This window comes from Tachyglossus aculeatus, chromosome Y4, assembly GCF_015852505.1.
Source record: "Tachyglossus aculeatus isolate mTacAcu1 chromosome Y4, mTacAcu1.pri, whole genome shotgun sequence".
In the NCBI taxonomy this organism is placed as follows: Eukaryota; Metazoa; Chordata; class Mammalia; order Monotremata; family Tachyglossidae; genus Tachyglossus; species Tachyglossus aculeatus.
Window position 1 is genome coordinate 10109838 of NC_052096.1, and position 19918 is coordinate 10129755.

The 19918-nt window shown below is 50.1% G+C and overlaps 1 protein-coding gene across 1 annotated transcript in view; it reads left to right on the forward strand.

Annotated features, from left to right (window-relative positions):
• CGN (cingulin) overlaps positions 1–14680 on the forward strand; it is a 32446-nt gene extending 17766 nt beyond the window's left edge. The window contains 9 exon segments of the mRNA XM_038768921.1: positions 3798–4055; positions 5944–6114; positions 7368–7529; positions 7639–7728; positions 9644–9727; positions 9832–9950; positions 10889–10997; positions 11253–11416; positions 14349–14680. Of these exon segments, the coding sequence (XP_038624849.1) occupies positions 3798–4055; positions 5944–6114; positions 7368–7529; positions 7639–7728; positions 9644–9727; positions 9832–9950; positions 10889–10997; positions 11253–11416; positions 14349–14490 (1299 nt within the window). The 3' untranslated portion in view covers positions 14491–14680.
• Positions 14681–19918: the final 5238 nt, after the last annotated feature.

Below are 19918 nucleotides of genomic sequence, written 5' to 3' on the forward strand. Positions count from 1 at the left end.
TTATCTATAATATCTATTATCTATTATTATCTATGATCTATTAGTATTATCTATTATATAATATCTATTATCTATAATATCTATCTATTATCTGTCTATACACTAGATGTGTACATCTAATACATATAATGTATATGCATCAATGTATATACATATATACATGTATACATGTATATACAATAGATAATTATTATTATCTATGATCTATTAGTATCATCTATTATCTAATATCTATAATATCTATCATCTATAATATCTATCTATTATCTATCTATACATTAGATGTTTACATCTAATGTAATACATATAATGCATATACATCAATGTATATACATCTATATGTACATATATAGAGATATAGATATATCTATATATGTACATATACATATATGTGTATATATGTTTGCACACATTTATTTATTGATTTATTGATTTATTTATCTTGTGCATATCTATAGATCTATATGTAGATATCTATATGTAGATATATAGATTATATATATAGATATATAGATATGCACAAGTAAGATAAATAAATAAATAAATATAAATAAATAAATAAATAGATGGATATATAGATTATATATATAGATATATAGATATGTACAAGTAAGATAAATAAATAAATAAATAAATAAATGAAGTGATGAGTGTGTATTTATATATATGTATATATATATACACACACACATATATATCTATATATCTCTATATATTTATATATCTATATATATAGATATATAGATATATATATGTGTATGTATATACACACACACATGTATATCTATATATCTCTATATATTTATATATCTACATATCTCTATATAGAGATATATAGAGATATATAGATACATATAGATCCGGCGGGCAGAGATTCAGGCCCCTCCTCCTCCACCCCACCCTCCTCAGCCTTCTCTGCCCCCCGTTTTCTTTCTCCTTCTGTTCCTGCCTTGCTGTCTCCACCTGTCCCTCTTCCCGCCTCTGTTTCTGGCAGCCTCGATGGCCCTGTGCGTGTCCCTGGCCGCGTCTCTGTGTCTCTGCGTGTCTCTCCGCGGGGCCGACCGTCTGTCCGAGTCCCTGGCCGAGTATCTCTGCCTCTCTCTCTGTCTCTCCCTGTGTCTCTGGGCATCTCTGTGCGCGTCCCTCTCAGGGTCCGGTTCCCTCTCCGCGTGTCTCTGCGTGTGTCTGAGCGTCTCCCTGAGCGTCTCTCTGTGCGCCTGAGTGGCCCTCCGGGTCTCTGTGTGTGTCTCTTGTGTGGCTTCGAGACGGTGAGCCCGCTGTTGGGTAGGGACCGTCTCTGTATGTTGCCAACTTGGACTTCCCAAGCGCTTAGTACAGTGCTCTGCACACAGTAAGCGCTCAATACATGCAATTGAATGTCTCTGTGTGTGTGTGCGCTCATGTCTGATCAATAAATACGATTGATTGATTGATTAGTACAGTGCTCTGCACACAGCACTCAATACATACGATTGAATGTCTCTGTGTGTGTGCTCATGTCTGATCAATAAATACGATTGGTTGATTAGTACAGTGCTCTGCACACAGTAAGTGCTCAATACACGCGATTGAATGTCTCTGTGTGTGTGCTCATGTCTGATCAATAAATACAATTGATTGATTAGCACAGTTCTCTGCACATAGTAAGCGCTCAATACATATGATTGACTGTCTCTATGTGTGTGTGTGCTCATGCCTGATCAATAAATACAATTGATTGATTGATTGATTAGTACAGTGCTCTGCACACAGTAAGTGCTCAATGCATACAATTGAATGTCTCTGTGTGTGTGTGCTCATGTCTGATCAATAAATATGATTGATTGATTGATTAGTACAGTGCTCTGCACACAGTAAGCACTTAATACATACGATTGAATGTCTGTGTGTGTGCTCATGTCTGATCAATAAATACGATTGATTAGTACAGTGCTCTGCACACAGTAAGCGCTCAATACATACAATTGAATGTCTCTGTGTGTGTGTGTGTGCTCATGTCTAATCAATAAATACGATTGATTGATTAGTACAGTGCTCTGCACACAGTAAGCGCTCAATACATACGATTGATTGATTGATTAGTACAGTGCTCTGCACACAATAAGCGCTCAATCCATACGATTGAATGTCTCTGCGTGTGTGCTCATGTCTGATAATAATGATGATGGTATTTGTTAAGCGCTTTGGAAGCAGCGTGACTCATTCATTCATTCATTCAATCGTATTTATTGAGCGCTTACTGTGTGCAGAGCACTGGACTAAGCGCTTGGGCAGTCCAAGTTGGCAACATCTAGAGACGGTCCCTACCCGATAGTGGGCTCACAGTCTAGAAGGGGGAGACAGACAACAAAACCAAACATATTCACAAAATAAAATAGAATAGATATGTACAAGTAAGATAAATAAATAGAGTAATAAATATGTACAAACATACATATATACAGGTGCTTTGGGGAAGGGAAGGAGGTAAGATGGGGGGGATGGAGTTCCCTCATCTGTAAAATGGGGATGAAGACTGTGAGCCCCTCGTGGGACAACCTGGTTACCTTGTATCTACCCCAGCGCTTAGAACGGTGCTTTGCACATAGTAAGCGCTTAACAAATACCAACATTATTATTATTATTATTATTATTATTATCATTATTATTATCATTATTATGTGCCAGGCACTCTACTGTGTGTCTCTGTGGGTCCACCGGCTTCCCCCCGGCTCCCCGCCCTCCTCCACTCCATTCCCGGCCCCGCCACTTGTCAACCATGTGACTTCGGGGCAAGTCCCTTCCCTTCTCTGGGCCTCAGTTCCCTCATCCGTAAAATGGGGATGAAGACTGTGAGCCCCTCGTGGGACAACCTGATCACCTTGTGTCCACCCCTGCGCTTAGAACGGTGCTTTGCACACAGTCCCCTGCTAGACTGTGAGCCCACTGATGGGTAGGGACTGTCTCTAGATGTTGCCAACTTGGACTTCCCAAGCGCTTAGTCCAGTGCTCTGCACACAGTAGGTGCTCAATAAATACGATTGATTGATTGACTGTGAGCCCGCTGGTGGGTAGGGACCGTCTCTAGATGTTGCCAACTTGGACTTCCCAAGCGCTTAGTCCAGTGCTCTGCACACAGTAGGCGCTCAATAAATACGATTGATTGATTGACTGTGAGCCCACTGGTGGGTAGGGACCGTCTCTAGATGTTGCCAACTTGGACTTCCCAAGCACTTAGTCCAGTGCCCTGCGCACAGTAAGCGCTCAATAAATACGATTGATTGATTGTGAGCCCACTGTCGGGTAGGGACCGTCTCTAGATGTTGCCAACTTGGACTGCCCAAGCGCTTAGTCCAGTGCCCTGCACACAGTAAGCGCTCAGTAAATACGATTGATTGATTGATTGATTGACTGTGACCCCGCTGCTGGGTAGGGACCGTCTCTAGATGTTGCCAACTTGGACTTCCCAAGCGCTTAGTCCAGTGCTCAGCACACAGTAAGCGCTCAATCAATACGATTGATTGATCGATTGATTGACTGTGAGCCCGCCGGTGGGTAGAGACCGTCTCTAGATGTTGCCAACTTGGACTGCCCAAGCGCTTAGTCCAGTGCCCTGCACACAGTAAGCGCTCAATCAATACGATTGATTGGTAGTAAGCGCTTAACAAGTACCAGCTTATTATTATTAGGTGCCAGGCACTCTACTGTGTGTCTCTGTGGGTCCACCGGCTTCCCCCCGCCCGCCTCCACTCCCTCCTGGTCACCCCTGCGTCCCCCCCGCCATCCATCCCCCCGTCCCCCCCGGTCCTCCCGTGCAGGCAGAGCGGCAGCGGCTGCAGGAGGAGCTGCAGGAGGCGCAGGAGGCGGAGGCGGCGCTTTCGGGGGCGAAGCGGACCCTGGAGGGCCGCCTGGAGGAGGCGCAGCGGGGGCAGGCGCGGCTGGGACAGGAGCAGCAGGCCCTGCACCGGGCGCTGCAGGACGAGGGACGCCAGCGCGAGGCCCTGAGCCGCGCCAACGCCCAGCTGGAGGAGCAGAAGCGCCTGCTCGACCGCACCGTCGACAGGCTCAACAAGGAGGTGAGGGGCACGGGGGGCGCGGGTTCTGATCATCATCATCATCATCATCAATCGTATTTATTGAGCGCTTACTATGTGCAGAGCACTGGACTGAGCGCTTGGGAAGTACAAATTGGCAACATCTAGAGACAGTCCCTACCCAACATTGGGCTCACAGTCTAAAAGGGGGAGACAGAGAACAAAACCAAACATACTAATAAAATAAATAGAATAGATATGTACAAGTAAAATAAATAAAAATATGGTAACAAATATGTACAAACATATATACATATATACAGGTGCTGATCACGCCTGCGCCAAGTCGCTTCACTCCTCTGGGCCTCAGTTTCCTCATCTGGACTGTGAGCCCGCTGTTGGGTAGGGACTGTCTCTATATGTTGCCAACTTGGACTTCCCAAGCGCTTAGTACAGTGCTCTGCACGCAGTAAGCGCTCAATAAATATGATTGATTGATTAATCTGGAAAATGGGGATGAAGACTGTGAGCCCCCCCACCGTGGGACAACCTGATCACCTTGTAACCTCCCCAGCGCTTAGAACAGTGCTCTGCACATCGTAAGCGCTTAGTAAATGTCATTCCCTCATCTGGAAAATGGGGATTAAGACTGTGAGCCCCCCCACCGTGGGACAACCTGATCACCTTGTAACCTCCCCAGAGCTTAGAACAGTGCTCCACACATCGTAAGTGCTTAGTAAATGTTATTCCCTCATCTGGAAAATGGGGATTAAGACTGTGAGCCCCCTCACTGTGGGACAACCTGATCACCTTGGAACCTCCCCAGCGCTTAGAACAGTGCTTTGAACATAGTAAGCGCTTAATAATTGCCATCATCATCATGAGGGAACTGAGGCCCAGAGAAGGAAAGTGAGGAGGGAGGGGGCTCCCTCTGACTCCTTGGAGACAGAGGTCATGGGTTCAAACCCCGGCTCTGCCAATTGTCAGCTGGGTGACTTTGGCCAAGTCGCTTCACTTCTCTGGGCCTCAGTTCCCTCATCTGGAAAATGGGGATTAAGACTGTGAGCCCCCCCACCGTGGGACAACCTGATCACCTTGTAACCTCCCCAGCGCTTAGAACAGTGCTCTGCACATCGTAAGCGCTTAGTAAATGTCATTCCCTCATCTGTAAAATGGGGATTAAGACTGTGAGCCCCCCCCTCCGTGGGACAACCTGATCACCTTGTAACCTCCCCAGCGCTTAGAACAGTGCTTTGAACATAGTAAGTGCTTAATAAATGCCATCATCATCATCATCATCATGAGGGAACTGAGGCCCAGAGAAGGAAAGTGAGGAGGGAGGGGGCTCCCGCTGACTCCTTGGAGTCAGAGGTCATGGATTCAAATCCTGCCTCTGCCAATTTCAGCTGTGTGACTTTGGGCAAGTCACTTCACTTCTCTGGGCCTCAGTTCCCTCATTTGTAAAATGGGGATGAAGACTGTGAGCCCCCCCACAGTGGGACAACCTGATCACCTTGTAACCTCCCCAGCGCTTAGAACAGTGCTTTGCACGTAGTAAGCGCTTAATAAATGCCATTATTATTATTATTATTATCTGGAAAACAGGGATTGAGACTGGGAGCCCCATGGGGGACAGGGACTGGTTCCCACTCAATTTGCTCGTCTCCACCCCGGCACTTAGTACGGTGCCTGGGACATAATAAGCGCTTGCTCAACAAATACCACAAGTATTATGAATTTTTATTAGAAGGAAGGGCTGGGGCTCGGGCAGGGCACTGGGGGTGGAAGGAGGGACTGGGAGCCGAGGCTGGAGTCGGATGGAGGGCGGTGGTTGGGGGGGTCAGGCTGAGGCTCGGACAAGGGAAAGTAGCAGAGGAGGGACCGTGTCCCCGCGGCCCATCCATCTGACCGTCCGTCTGTCCGTGGGCAGCTGTCCCGGCTTGGGGAGGAGTCCGAACAGGCGCTGGAGCAGCTGCAGGCGCAGCTGGAGGCCTACAAGGACAAGGCCAGGCGCGAGGTGGCCGAGGCCCGCAGGGAGGCCAAGGAGCGGGCCAGCCAGGCCGAGAGCGCCGCCGGGGGCCTGGGCCAGCTGCAGGACGAGGTGAGGGCGCCCCGCCGGGGGACCGGGGCAGGGGGGTGCCCGGGATGGGGGAGGAGGGCGGGGGGAAGTTGTCCCCGCCTCCACCCGCCACTTCCCCATTTCCTGGTCTCCACTCCTCCTCGTCTTCATCCCCTTTTGCCTCTCCCTCCTCCACTTCATCTCCATCTGTCTCTTCCACTTCCATCTCCTCCTCCACCTCCATCCCCTCCATCCCCTCCTCCTCCGTCTCCACCTCCATCTCCATCTCAACCTCCGTCTCCACTCCTCCTCGTCTCCATCCCCTTTTTCCTCTCCCTCCTCCACTTCATCTCCATCTCTGTCTCTTCCACTTCCATCTCCTCCTCCACCTCCATCCCCTCCATCCCCTCCTCCTCCGTCTCCACCTCTGTCTCCTCCATCTCAACCTCCGTCTCCACTCCTCATCTCCATCCACTTTTTCCTCTCCCTCCTCCACTTCATCTCCATCTCTGTCTCTTCCACTTCCATCTCCTCCACCTCCATCCCCTCCTCCCCCGTCTCCACCTCTATCTCCTCCATCTCAACCTCCGTCTCCAATCCTCCTCGTCTCCATCCACTTTTTCCTCTCCCTCCTCCACTTCATCTCCATCTCTGTCTCTTCCACTTCCATCTCCTCCACCTCCATCCCCTCCTCCTCCGTCTCCACCTCTATCTCCTCCATCTCAACCTCCGTCTCCACTCCTCCTCGTCTCCATCCGCTTTTTCCTCTCCCTCTTCCACTTCATCTCCATCTCCGTCTCTTCCACTTCCATCTCCTCCTCCACCTCCATCCCCTCCTCCTCCGTCTCCACCTCCATCTCCTCCATTTCAACCTCCACCTCCTCCACCTGATGGTGACGGTACTCCTTAAGCGCTTTGTGTGTGTGAGGCACCGTACTGGGGTGGGTGCGAGCAAATCTAGTCGGGCACAGCCCCTGTCCCACGTGGGGCTCACAGCCGCAATCCCCACTTTCCAGATGAGGTACCTGAGGCCTAGAGAAGCGATGTGCCCAAAGTCACTCAACACATGAGTGGTGGAGCCGGGATTAGAACCCATGAACTTCGGACCCCCAGGGCCTAGTTCTAGCCACTAAGCCATGCTGCTTCCCGCAAAGCAACTCAACCTCCTCTCCATCTCCATCTCCTCTTCCTCACCCCTTCTCTGCCCTCTCTCCGTTGAATCTCTCGCCTCGGGCTTCGGGGGTGAGGGCGGCATCCCCCGGACTGGGGGGTGACGGTTTCCCCCCGGCCCCCAGAGCCAGCGGCTGAGGCAGAGCCTTCAGGCCGTGCAGGCGGAGCGGGAGTCTCTGCTTCTGGACAAGGAGCTACTGAACCAGCAGCTGAAGGGGCTGGAGCAGGATGCGGAGGCCAGGCGCCGGACCCAGGACGACAGGGCCCGCCAGCTCAAGGCTCTCGAGGTAACTGTGCGGGTGGACGGACTGGACGGGAAGGAGGGAGGAAGGGCCGGGGGCAGGTTGAGGGGGGCGGCACCGCGTGATGACCCCCGGCTTCTCCCCCGCTCCCCAGGACAAGGTGTCCCGCCTGGAAGCGGAACTGGATGAGGAGAGGAACACCGTGGAGCTGCTGACGGACCGTGTTAGCCGCAGCCGGGATCAGGTCCTTTCTCTCCTCCTCCTTTTTCATTCATTCATTCATTCATGAGCGCTTACTGTGTGCAGAGCGCTGGACAAAGCGCTTGGGAAGTCCAATCTGGCAGCATATAGAGACGGTCCCTACCCAACAGCGGGCTCACAGTCTAGGAGGGGGAGACAGACAACAAAACAAATCATATTAACAAAATAAAATAAATAGAATAAATATGTACAAATAACCAATCAATCAATCAATCGTATTTATTGAGCGCTTACTGTGTACCGAGCACTGTACTAAGCGCTTGGGAAGTTCAAGTTGACAACATCTAGAGACGGCCCCTACCCAACAGCGGGCTCACTGTCTAGAAGGGGGAGACAGACAACAAAACAAAACATATTAACAAAAGAAAATAAATAGAATAAATATGTACAAATCAATCAATCAATCAATCGTATTTATTGAGCGCTTACTGTGTGCCGAGCACTGGACTAGGGGCTTGGGATGTCCAAGTTGGCAACATCTAGAGACGGTCCCTACCCACCGGCGGGCTCACAGTCTAGAAGGGAGAGGCAGACAACAAAACAAAACATATTAACAAAATAAAATAAATAGAATAAATATGTACAAATCAATCAATCGTATTTATTGAGCGCTTACTGTGTGCAGAGCACTGTACTAAGTGCTTGAGAAGTATAAGTTGGCAACGTATAGAGACGGTCCCTACCCAACAGTGGGCTCACAGTCTAGAAGGGGAAGGCAGACAACAAAACAAAACATATTACCAAAAGAAAATAAATAGAGTAAATATGTACAAATAGAATAGAGTAATAAATACGTACATACATATATACAGGTGCTGTGGGGAGGGGAAGGAGGTAAGGCGGGGCGATGGGAGGGTAGAGCGGGAGGGAGGGAGTTGGGGCAATGGGGAGAGGAGGAGGAGCAGAGGAAAGAGGGGCTCAGTCTTAGAAAAATGGGGACTCAGACTGAGAGCCCCTTGTGTTACATGAACTGTGGAACTAGGCCCAACCCCAGCACTTAGCAAAATGCCTGGATTATAGTAAGTTTTTAATCAATACCTCCTGCTCAGGGCGACTGGGCCTGACTCTGGGCGAGAGAGGCGGGCAGTGGGCTGTCAGGCCGGCCCCACCTGGTCCTCCCGGGCTGAGGGGAGCGGTCCCGCCCGTGTCCCCGGTGACACCCATCCACCCACCCACCCACTGTCTCTATATGTTGCCAATTTGTACTTCCCAAGCGCTTAGTACAGTGCTCTCCTCACCTTGGGCTTCAAGGCTGTCCATCCCCTCGCCCCCTCCTACCTCACCTCCCTTCTCTCCTCCTACAGCCCAGTCCGCACCCTCCGCTCCTCCACCGCTGATCTCCTCACCGTACCTCGCTCTCGCCTGTCCCGCCATCGACCCCCGGCCCACGTCATCCCCCGGGCCTGGAATGGCCTCCCTCTGCCCATCTGCCAAGCTAGCTCTCTTCCTCCCTTCAAGGCCCTGCTGAGAGCTCACCTCCTCCAGGAGGCCTTCCCAGACTGAGCCCCTTCCTTCCTCTCCCCCTCGTCCCCTTCTCCATCCTCCCATCTTACCTCCTTCCCTTCCCCACAGCACCTGTATATATGTATATATGTTTGTACATATTTTTTTACTCTATTTATTTAATTTATTTGTACATATCTATTCTATTTATTTTATTTTGTTAGTATGTTTGGTTTTGTTCTCTGTCTCCCCCTTTTAGACTGTGAGCCCACTGTTGGGTAGGGACTGTCTCTATATGTTGCCAATTTGTACTTCCCAAGCGCTTAGTACAGTGCTCTGCACATAGTAAGCGCTCAATAAATACGATTGATGATGATGATGATGATGCTCTGCACATAGTAAGCGCTCAATAAATGCAATTGATTGATTGATTGATCCACCCATCCCTTCCCCAGGTGGACCAGCTGAGGGCCGAGCTGCTACAGGAGCGGAGCAACCGCCAGGACCTGGAGTGCGACAAGATCTCCATGGAGCGACAGGTCGGTTTGGGGGGCCGGGCGGACGGTGGGCGTGGGGCGTGGGCAGAGCCCAGCCGCTCACCCCGGCTCCCCTCTCCGCCCCCCCCACCACCGACCGCGGACAGAACAAGGACCTGAAGAGCCGCCTGGCCAACTCAGAGGGCCTGCAGAAGCCCAGCGCCGGCCTCTCCCAGCTGGAGGCCCAGATCCAGCAGCTGCAGGAGCGGCTGCAGACCGAGGAGAGGTGACCACCCCATCCCCAACCCTCACCCCCTCCCAAACCCAGCGGGAGGGTTGCCCCTCCGCCAAGCTAGCTCTCTTCCTCCCTTCAAGGCCCTGCTGAGAGCTCACCTCCTCTAGGAGGCCTTCCCAGACTGATCCCCTGCCTTCCTCTCCCCCTCGTCCCCCCCTCCATCCCCCCATCTTACCTCCTTCCCTTCCCCACAGCACCTGTATATATGTATATATGGTTGTACATATTTATTACTCTATTTATTTATTTATTTTACTTGTACATTTCTATCCTATTTATTTTATTTTGTTGGTATGTTTGGTTTTGTTCTCTGTCTCCCCCTTTTAGACTGTGAGCCCACTGTTGGGTAGGGACTGTCTCTATGTGTTGCCAATTTGTACTTCCCAAGCGCTTAGTACAGTGCTCTGCACATAGTAAGTGCTCAATAAATACGATTGATTGATTGATTGATTGATTGAGGGGGCCTCCGGCCCAGCCCCGCCTTGGAAACTGACCTCAGCTGGGAGGACCACCCTCCCCCTGTTCTCACCCTTCCTTCCTCCTTCTCCTTCCACACTCCTCCTTCTTTTTTTCTGCTCTCTCTCCCTTCTTTCCTTCCTCTCTCTCCCTCCCCAACTCTTCCCCTTTGCTCCCCTCTTTTCTCTTTTCACCCCCCCACCATTCCTCCCTCCTCCTCCCTCACCCACCCATTCCTTCTCCCCCTCCATGCATCCATCCATCCCACCCTCCCTCTTCTCCCCCATCCATCCCTCCATCCCTCCATCCTCCCCCACCATCCATCCCTCATCATCATCATCATCAATCGTATTTATTGAGCGCTTACTACGTGCAGAGCACTGTCCTAAGCACTTGGGAAGTACAAATTGGCAACATAATTGGCAACATCTTTCCCTCCCTCTCCCACCATCCCTCCCTCCGCCCGCCCCCAGGGAGAAGCTGGCCTTGCAGTCGTCCACGCGGAAGCTGGAACGGCGGGTCAAGGAGCTGACCATCCAGATCGAGGATGAGCGGCAGCATGTCCATGACCAGAAGGACCAGGTGTGTGTATTTTTGTGTGTGTGTGTGTCTGTGAATTGGGTGGGGGGGGACAGCGAGTGGCTGGAGGGGGATGCCCAGAGGGCGGGAGAGTGAACCCACAACAGAGGCCTTCCCTGACCCCCGTTCCCTCTCTCCTCAGGGGACTTGCCTGCTAATTCTGTTGCATTGCGCCCTCCCAAGCGCTTAGTACAGAGCTCTCCCCACAGCCAGCCCCCGCTCGGTACGGTCGATCGATTGATACGTTGTCCCCGGCAGCTGAGCCTGCGGGTGAAGGCGTTGAAGCGGCAGGTGGACGAGGCGGAGGAGGAGATCGAGCGCCTGGACGGCCTGAGGAAGAAGGCGCAGCGGGAGGTGGAGGAGCAGCACGAGGTCAACGAGCAGCTGCAGGCCCGGATCAAGACCTTGGAGAAGGAAGCCTGGTGCGCGGGGCTCCCCGCGCGGGCCGGGGGGCGTCCACTAGCTTGCCCCCTCTCTCCGGCCTTGGGGTGCCTCACTTTTTGCAGTGGGAGGAGGTGGGAGTCAGTGGCTCCGCCCCCCCAGGCTGGTAAACCGGGGTCAATCAATCAATCAATCAGTCGTATTTATTGAGCGCTTACTGGGTGCAGAGCACTGGACTAAGAATAATAATAATAATAATGGCATTTGTTAAGCGCTTACTATGTGCAGAGCACTGTTCTAAGCGCTGGGGGTGGATACAAGGTGATCAAGTTGGCCCACGTGGGGCTCACAGTCTTCATCCCCATTTTCCAGATGAGGGAACTGAGGCCCAGAGAAGTTAAGTGACTTGCCCAAGATCACACAGCAGACTGTGTGACTTTAGACTGTGAGCCCACTGTTGGGTAGGGACTGTCTCTATGTGTTGCCAATTTGTACTTCCCAAGCGCTTAGTACAGTGCTCTGCACATAGTAAGCGCTCAATAAATACGATTGATTGATTGATTGATTGACATGTGGCGGGGCCGGGATTTGAACCCATGACCTCTGACTCCAAAGCCCGGGCTCTTTTCCACTGAGCCACGCTGCTTCTCTAAGCGCTTGGGAAGTCCAAGTTGGCAACGTCTAGAGACGGTCCCTACCCAACAGCGGGCTCACAGTCTAGAAGGGGGAGACAGAAAACAAAACCAAACATATTAACAAGATAAAATAAATAGAATAGATAGCGTTTATTAAGCACTTACTATGTGCAGAGCACTGTTCTAAGCGCTGGGGAGATTACAAGGTGATCAGGTTGTTCATTCATTCATTCACAGCGGGCTCACAGTCTGGAAGGGGGAGACAGAGAACAAAACCAAACATATTAACAAAATAAAATAAATAGAATAGATAGCATTTATTAAGCACTTACTATGTGCAGAGCACTGTTCTAAGCGCTGGGGAGATTACAAGGTGATCAGGTTGTTCATTCATTCAACCGTATTAATAATAATAATGATGATGGTATTTGTTAAGCGCTTACTATTGGCAAAGCACTGTTCTAAGCGCTGGGGAGGTTACAAGGGGATCAGTTTTTGTCCCACCTGGGGCTCACAGTCTTCATCCCCATTTTACAGATGAGGTCACTGGGGCACAGAGAAGTGAAGTGACTGGCCCAAAGTCACACAGCTGACAATTGGCGGAGCCAGGATTTGAACCCATGGCCTCTGACTCCAAAGCCTGGGCTCTTTCCGCTGAGCCACGCTGCTTCTTTTGGAGCGCTTACTGTGTGCAGAGCACTGTACTAAGCGCTTGGGAAGTACAAGTTGGCAACATATAGAGACGGTCCCTACCCAACAGCAGGCTCACAGACTGGGATACCACGGGGGGCTCACAGTCTTCATCCCCATTTGACAGATGAGGGAACTGAGGCACAGAGAAGTTAAGTGACTTGCCCAAGGCCACGCAGCTGACGATTGGCAGAGCCGGGATTCGAACCCATGGCCTCTGACTCCAAAGCCCAGGCTTTTTCCACTGAGCCACGCTGCTTCTCTATCTGCAGGACCGGCTTAAGGATAAGGATGCAACCCTTTTGGGGAGTTTCCGGCCTGCAGGCCGGTAAATGATGATGATGATGATGGCATTTGTTAAGCGCTTACGATGTGCAAAGCACTGTTCTAAGCGCTGGGGGGGATACAAGGTAATCAGGTTGTCCCACAGGGGGGCTCACAGTCTTCATCCCCATTTGACAGATGAGGGAACTGAGGCTCAGAGAAGATAATATAATAATAATAATAATAATGGCATTTATTAAGCGCTTACTATGTGCAAAGCACTGTTCTAAGCACTGGGGAGGTTACAAGGTGATCATGTTGTCCCACGGGGGGCTCACAGTCTTCATCCCCATTTGACAGACGAGGTAACTGAGGCCCCGAGAAGCGAAGTGACTTGCCCAAAGTCACACAGCTGACAGTTGGCCGATCCGGGATTTGAACTTGCCCAAGGTCCCACAGCAGACGTGCGGCGGAGCCGGGATTCGAACCCGTGACCTCCGACTCCAAAGCCCGGGCTCTTTCCACTGAGCCACGCTGCTTCTCCTTATCGGCGGGGCTGGCTTAAGGGCAGGGGTTGCCAGTCTTGAGAGGGGCTTCTGCCCCTCGGCCTGGTTTTGGGGGTGAATCAATCAATCAAGCAATCAATCGTATTTATTGAGTTCTTACTGTGCGCAGAGCACTGGACTAAGTGCTTGGGAAGTCCAAGTTGGCAACATGTAGAGACAGTCCCTACCCAGCGGCAGGTTCACAGTCTCAAAGGGGGAGACAGAGGACAAAACCAAGCATACTAACAAAATAAGATAAATAGAATAGATATGTACAAGTAAAATGAATAAATAAATAAATAAATAGGTAGGTAAATAAATAAATAAATAGATAGATAGATAAATAAATAAATAGGCAAAGAGAGAAAGAAATTTATAAACAAGTAATCATAAATAAATAATTTATAAATTATAAAATTATTAATCGATTAATACCATTAATAATTAAATCACCAGGTATTACTATAATAATAAATATAATTACCATAATTAAATAATTAAAAATAATTAAAAATAGTTAATTAAAAACAATAAATATAATTATTATAACTACAAAATATCATTCATCAATAATCATTAATTAATAAATTATGAACGATAAAATCGCGAATCACGCGCATAATTATAATTATAAAATATTTTTATTAATTATTGATTGATAAATTATGAGATAAGATTACGAATTATAAATTATGAATAAAATGTGAATTGAATAAATTTAATTAAATAAATTAAATAAGAGAGAGAGAAAGAAAGAAAAGAAAAGAAAAGAAAAAAGAAAAGAGAAGAAAGAGCGGTGCCCTCTCTGCTTGAACCCCTCCGCTCCCTCTGTTCCCCAGGCGAAAGTCGGCCCTGGCGACGACCGAATCCTCCCTCCAACGGGACCTGCTGAGCTCGGACGAGGAGTTCGACAACTACGACCCGTCGTCGTCCATCACTTCCCTGCTGACCGAGAGCAACCTCCAGACCAGCTCCTGTTAGCCGGCGGACCCCTCCTCCGGCCTGGAGGGGCCCGGGCCCGGGCAGCACCGCAGCCCCCATCACCCCACACCCCAGTGGGCTGGGGGGGATGAACCCCCCTGGGCCTGCCCATCTCTGGGATCTCTGGGAGTCAGAGGCCACGGGTTCGAATCCCGCCTCCCCCACAAGCCTGCCGTCTGACCTGGGCCAAGTCACCGAAGTTCTCGGAGCCTCAGTTACCTCGTCCGTAAAAATGGGGATTGAGACTGTGTGAGCCCCACGCGGGACAACTTGATCACATTGTATCCCCCTCCCCAGCGCTTAGAACAGTGCTTGGCACATAGTGAGCGCTTTGCAAATGCCATCATTATTATTATTATCTCTCTCTAGGTCTTACCGTGGGTGTCTCTGTCCCTGTAGCGGGCCCACCTCCACCTTGGGAAGGGGTGGGGACCCCCATTTCCCTAATCAGAGCTCAGCTCTCCAAATCAATCAATCAATCAATCGTATTTATTGAGCGCTTACTATGTGCAGAGCACTGTACTAAGCGCTTGGGAAGTACAAATTGGCAACACGTAGAGACAGTCCCTACCCAACCCTTTTAACCGCCCCCCCAAACAAAGTGCCTTAATCCCCTCCGCCGCCCCCCCGATGACTTGTAACATTGTGATTTTTCTACCACCGCCTCTTTAAATTAAAATAAAAATCCTTCTCTCCTTTTACACTCGGGCCCTTCCTCTTCAGGGCCCCCCGCCCCCAATCCGTGGTGCTTATCGAGCGCTTACCGCGTGCAGAGCATTGTACAGAGCGCTGGGGAGAGTACATTGGGTTCGAATCCCGGCTCCGCCGCTTGTCAGCTGTGTGACCTTGGGCGAGCCACTTAATAATAATAATAATGGCATTTATTAAGCGTTTACCATGTTCATTCATTCAATCGTTCTCTGTCTCCCCCTCTTAGACTGTGAGCCCACTGTTGGGTAGGGACTGTCTCTATATGTTGCCAACTTGGACTTCCCAAGCGCTTAGTACAGTGCTCTGCACACAGTAAGTGCTCAATAAATACGATCAATCAATCAATCAGAACAATTTGGCAACATATAGAGACGGTCCCTACCCAACAGTGGGCTCTAAGTGCTGGGCAGTGAACTTCTCTGTGCCTCAGTCCCCTCATCTGTAAAATGGGGATTAAGACTGTGAGCCCCAAGTGGGACAACCTGATCACCTTGTATCCCCCCCAGCGCTTAAAACAGTGCTTTGCACGTAGTAAGCGCTTAACAAATACCGCCATTATTATTATTATTATTACAACTGAGTCGGAAGACATTCTCTGCCCAAAAGGAGTCTGAATCAATCAATCGTATTTATTGAGCACTTACTGTGTGCAGAGCACTGTATTAAGCGCTTGGGAAGTCCAAGTTGGCAACATCTAGAGACAGTCCCTACCCAACAGTGGGCTCACAGTCTAGAAGGGGAAGGCAGACGTTAAAATAAACGAGGGATATGGACATAAGTGCTATGGGGCTTAGGGCGGGATGAATAAAGGGCGCAAATCCTTGTATCCCCACCCAGCGCTTAGAACAGTGCTTTGCACATAGTAAGCGCTCAATAAATGCCATCCAAAAAAAAAAAAAAATCCAAGGGCCAGGATGACGCAGAAGGGGCCCTTTGCCAGATGCCCAGGTGGCTTCAGGCTGGGGGTGGAAGGATTTAGGGGAGAGGGTTTCAGGTTCCCCACCCCCGTGCCCTCTCAGCAGCCCAGCTGTATCCCCACCCAGCGCTTAGAACAGTGCTTCGCACATAGTAAGCGCTTAATAAATGCCATCCAAAAAAAGAAAAAAAATCCAAGGGCCAGGATGATGCAGAAGGGCCTCTTTGCCAGATGCCCAGGTGGCTTCAGGCTGGGGGTGGAAGGATTTAGGGGAGAGGGTTTCAGGTTCCCCACCCCTGTGCCCTCTCAGCAGCCCAGTTGTATCCCCACCCGGCGCTTAGAACAGTGCTTTGCACATAGTAAGCGCTTAATAAATGCCATCCAAAAAAAAAAAAAGAAATCCAAAGGCCAGGATGATGCAGAAGGGCCTCTTTGCCAGATGCCCAGGTGGCTTCAGGCTGGGGGTGGAAGGATTTAGGGGAGAGAGTTTCAGGTTCCCCACCCCCGTGCCCTCTCAGCAGCCCAGCTGTATCCCCACCCAGCGCTTAGAACAGTGCTTTGCACATAGTAAGTGCTTAATAAATGCCATCCAAAAAAAAAAAAGAAATCCAAGGATCAGGATGATGCAGAAGGGCCTCTTTGCCAGATGCCCAGGTGGCTTCAGGCTGGAGGTGGTAGGATTTAGGGGAGAGGGTTGCAGGTTTCCCACCCCCGTGCCCTCTCAGCAGCCCAACTGTATCCCCACCCGGCGCTTAGAACAGTGCTTTGCACATAGTAAGCACTCAATAAACGCCATCCAAAAAAAAAATCCAAAGGCCAGGATGATGCAGAAGGGCCTCTTTGCCCGATGCCCAGGTGGCTTCAAGCTGGGGGTGGAAGGATTTAGGGGAGAGGGTTTCAGGATTCCCACCCCTGTGCCCACTCAGTAGCCCAGCTGTATCCCCACCCGGCGCTTAGAACAGTGCTTTGCACATAGTAAGCGCTTAATAAATGCCATCCAAAAAAAAAAATCCAAGGGCCAGGATGACGCAGAAGGGCCCTTTTGCCAGATGCCCAGGTGGCTTCAGGCTGGGGGTGGAAGGATTTAGGGGAGAGGGTTTCAGGTTCCCCACCCCCGTGCCCTCTCAGCAGCCCAGCTGTATCCCCACCCAGCGCTTAAAACAGTGCTTTGCACATAGTAAGCGCTCAATAAATGCCATTCAAAAAAAAAAAAAAGAAATCCAAGGATCAGGATGATGCAGAAGGGCCTCTTTGCCAGATGCCCAGGTGGCTTCAGGCTGGAGTTGGAAGGATTTAGGGGAGAGGGTTTCAGGTTCCCCACCCCCGTGCCCTCTCAGCAGCCCAGCTGTATCCCCACCCGGCGCTTAGAACAGTGCTTTGCACATAGTAAGCGCTTAATAAATGCCATCCAAAAAAAAAAAGAAAGAAATCCAAAGGCCAGGGTGATGCAGAAGGGCCTCTTTGCCAGATGCCCAGGTGGCTTCAGGCTGGAGTTGGAAGGATTTAGGGGAGAGGGTTTCAGGATTCCCACCCCCGTGCCCTCTCAGCAGCCCAGCTGTAGCATCCGGTGCCATCGAGTCAGAAGTCTGGCACGGACTGGGGCAAGGCGTGTTGTCTTCCCTGCTAATGAGGCGGCAGGAGCAGGGCAGAACTGGTTTTGCCACTCCGGGAGGACGGGTAAGTTGGGTGTGCGTCGCCATTGAGGGGTGGGGGCCGGCCGGGCTCCAGATTTGGGGGATGGGGAGGACGCGGGTGGTCCGGCCCGGCCTGGCACCGGACCCCAGGGAGGCTGGGGTGGGAAGCACTGAGCTAAGCACTAGGGCAGTACAACTCATTCAGTCATATTTATTGAGCGCTTACTGTGTGCAGAGCACTGAACTAAGGGCTAGGGAAGTACAACTCATTCAGCCATATTTACTTCCCATATTTGCTTCCCGAGCGCTCAGTAAATATGACTGAATGAGTTGTACTTCCCAAGCGCTTAGTCCAGTGCTCTGCACACAGTAAGCGCTCAATAAATACGATTGATTGATTGATTGAAAGACCGTCTAGCTGCGACACGCGGGCCCAACCCTGGCAAGGTTGGGGCACAGTTGGCGGTCCCCTCTCCAGAGCCCTGCTTTAGTTGGGGGAAATCGAGGCAAAATGCGGCCTTCCCTCTCTCTGGGTCCGGAAGGGGGTGTGTATCTAGGCTGTGAGCCTGCTGTCGGGTTGCCAACTTGGACTTCCCAAGCGCTTAGTACAGTGCTCTGCACACAGTAAGCGCTCAGTAAATATGATTGATTGATTGATTGATTGATTGATCTAGACTGTGAGCCCACTGTTGGGCAGGGACCGTCTCTATATGTTGCCAACTTGGACTTCCCAAGCGCTTAGTACAGTGCTGTGCACACAGTAAGCGCTCAATAAATACAATTGATTGATTGATTGATTGATCTAGACTGTGAGCCCACTGTTGGGTAGGGACCGTCTCTATATGTTGCCAACTTGGACTTCCCAAGCGCTTAGTACAGTGCTCTGCACACAGTAAGCGCTCAATAAATACGATTGATTGATTGATTGATTGATTGATCTAGACTGTGAGCCCACTGTTGGGTAGGGACCGTCTCTATATGTTTTATATATATATATATGCTTCTATATATAAGAAGCAGCATGGCTCAGTGGAAAGAGCCCGGGCTTTGAAGTCAGAGGTCACGGGTTTGAATCCCAGCTCCGCCACCTGTCTGCTGTGTGACCTTGGGCAAGTCACTTAACTTCTCTGAGCCTTAGTTACCCCATCTGTAAAATGAGGATTGACTGTGAGCCCCACGGGGGGCAACCTGATCACGTAATATCCCCCCCGCGCTTAGAACAGTGCTCTGCACATAGTAAGCGCTTAACAAATGCCATTATTATTATTATTATTATTATATGTTGCCAGCTTGTACTTCCCAAGCACTTAGTACAGTGTTCTGCACCCAGTAAGCACTCAATAAATACGATTGAATGAATGAATGAATGAGTATGGGCGAGTGTGGGGAAATCCGAGCCAAATCCCGGCGGGCTGCCCGGAGGAGGATGAGGTGGGAGGGAAGTTGGAGCCCATCCAATATTGTGGCACGGTGTTTCCTTTTAAGGCAGTCAACTTGTTTTGTTGTGTTGTCTGTCTCTCCCTTCTAGATTGTGAGTCCGTTGTTGTGTAGGGACTGTCTCTAGATGTTGCCGACTTGTACTTCCCAAGCGCCTAGTACAGTGCTCTGCACACCGTAAGCGCTCAGTAAATACGACTGAATGAGTTGTACTTCCCAAGCGCTTAGTTCAGTGCTCTGCACACAGTAAGCGCTCAGTAAATGCGACTGAATGAGTTGTACTTCCCAAGCGCTTAGTTCAGTGCTCTGCACACAGTAAGCGCTCACTCAATAAATACGACTGAATGAATTGTACTTCCCAAGCGCTTAGTTCAGTGCTCTGCACACAGTAAGCGCTCAATAAATATGACTGAATGAGTTGTACTTCCCAAGCGCTTAGTTCAGTGCTCTGCACACAGTAAGCGCTCAGTAAATATGACTGAATGAGTTGTACTTCCCAAGCGCCTAGTAAAGTGCTCTGCACACAGTAAGTGCTCAGTAAATGCGACTGAATGAGTTGTACTTCCCAAGCGCTTAGTTCAGTGCTCTGCACACAGTAAGCGCTCAGTAAATACGACTGAATGAGTTGTACTTCCCAAGCGCTTAGTTCAGTGCTCTGCACACAGTAAGCGCTCAGTAAATATGACTGAATGAGTTGTACTTCCCTAGCGCTTAGTTCAGTGCTCTGCAC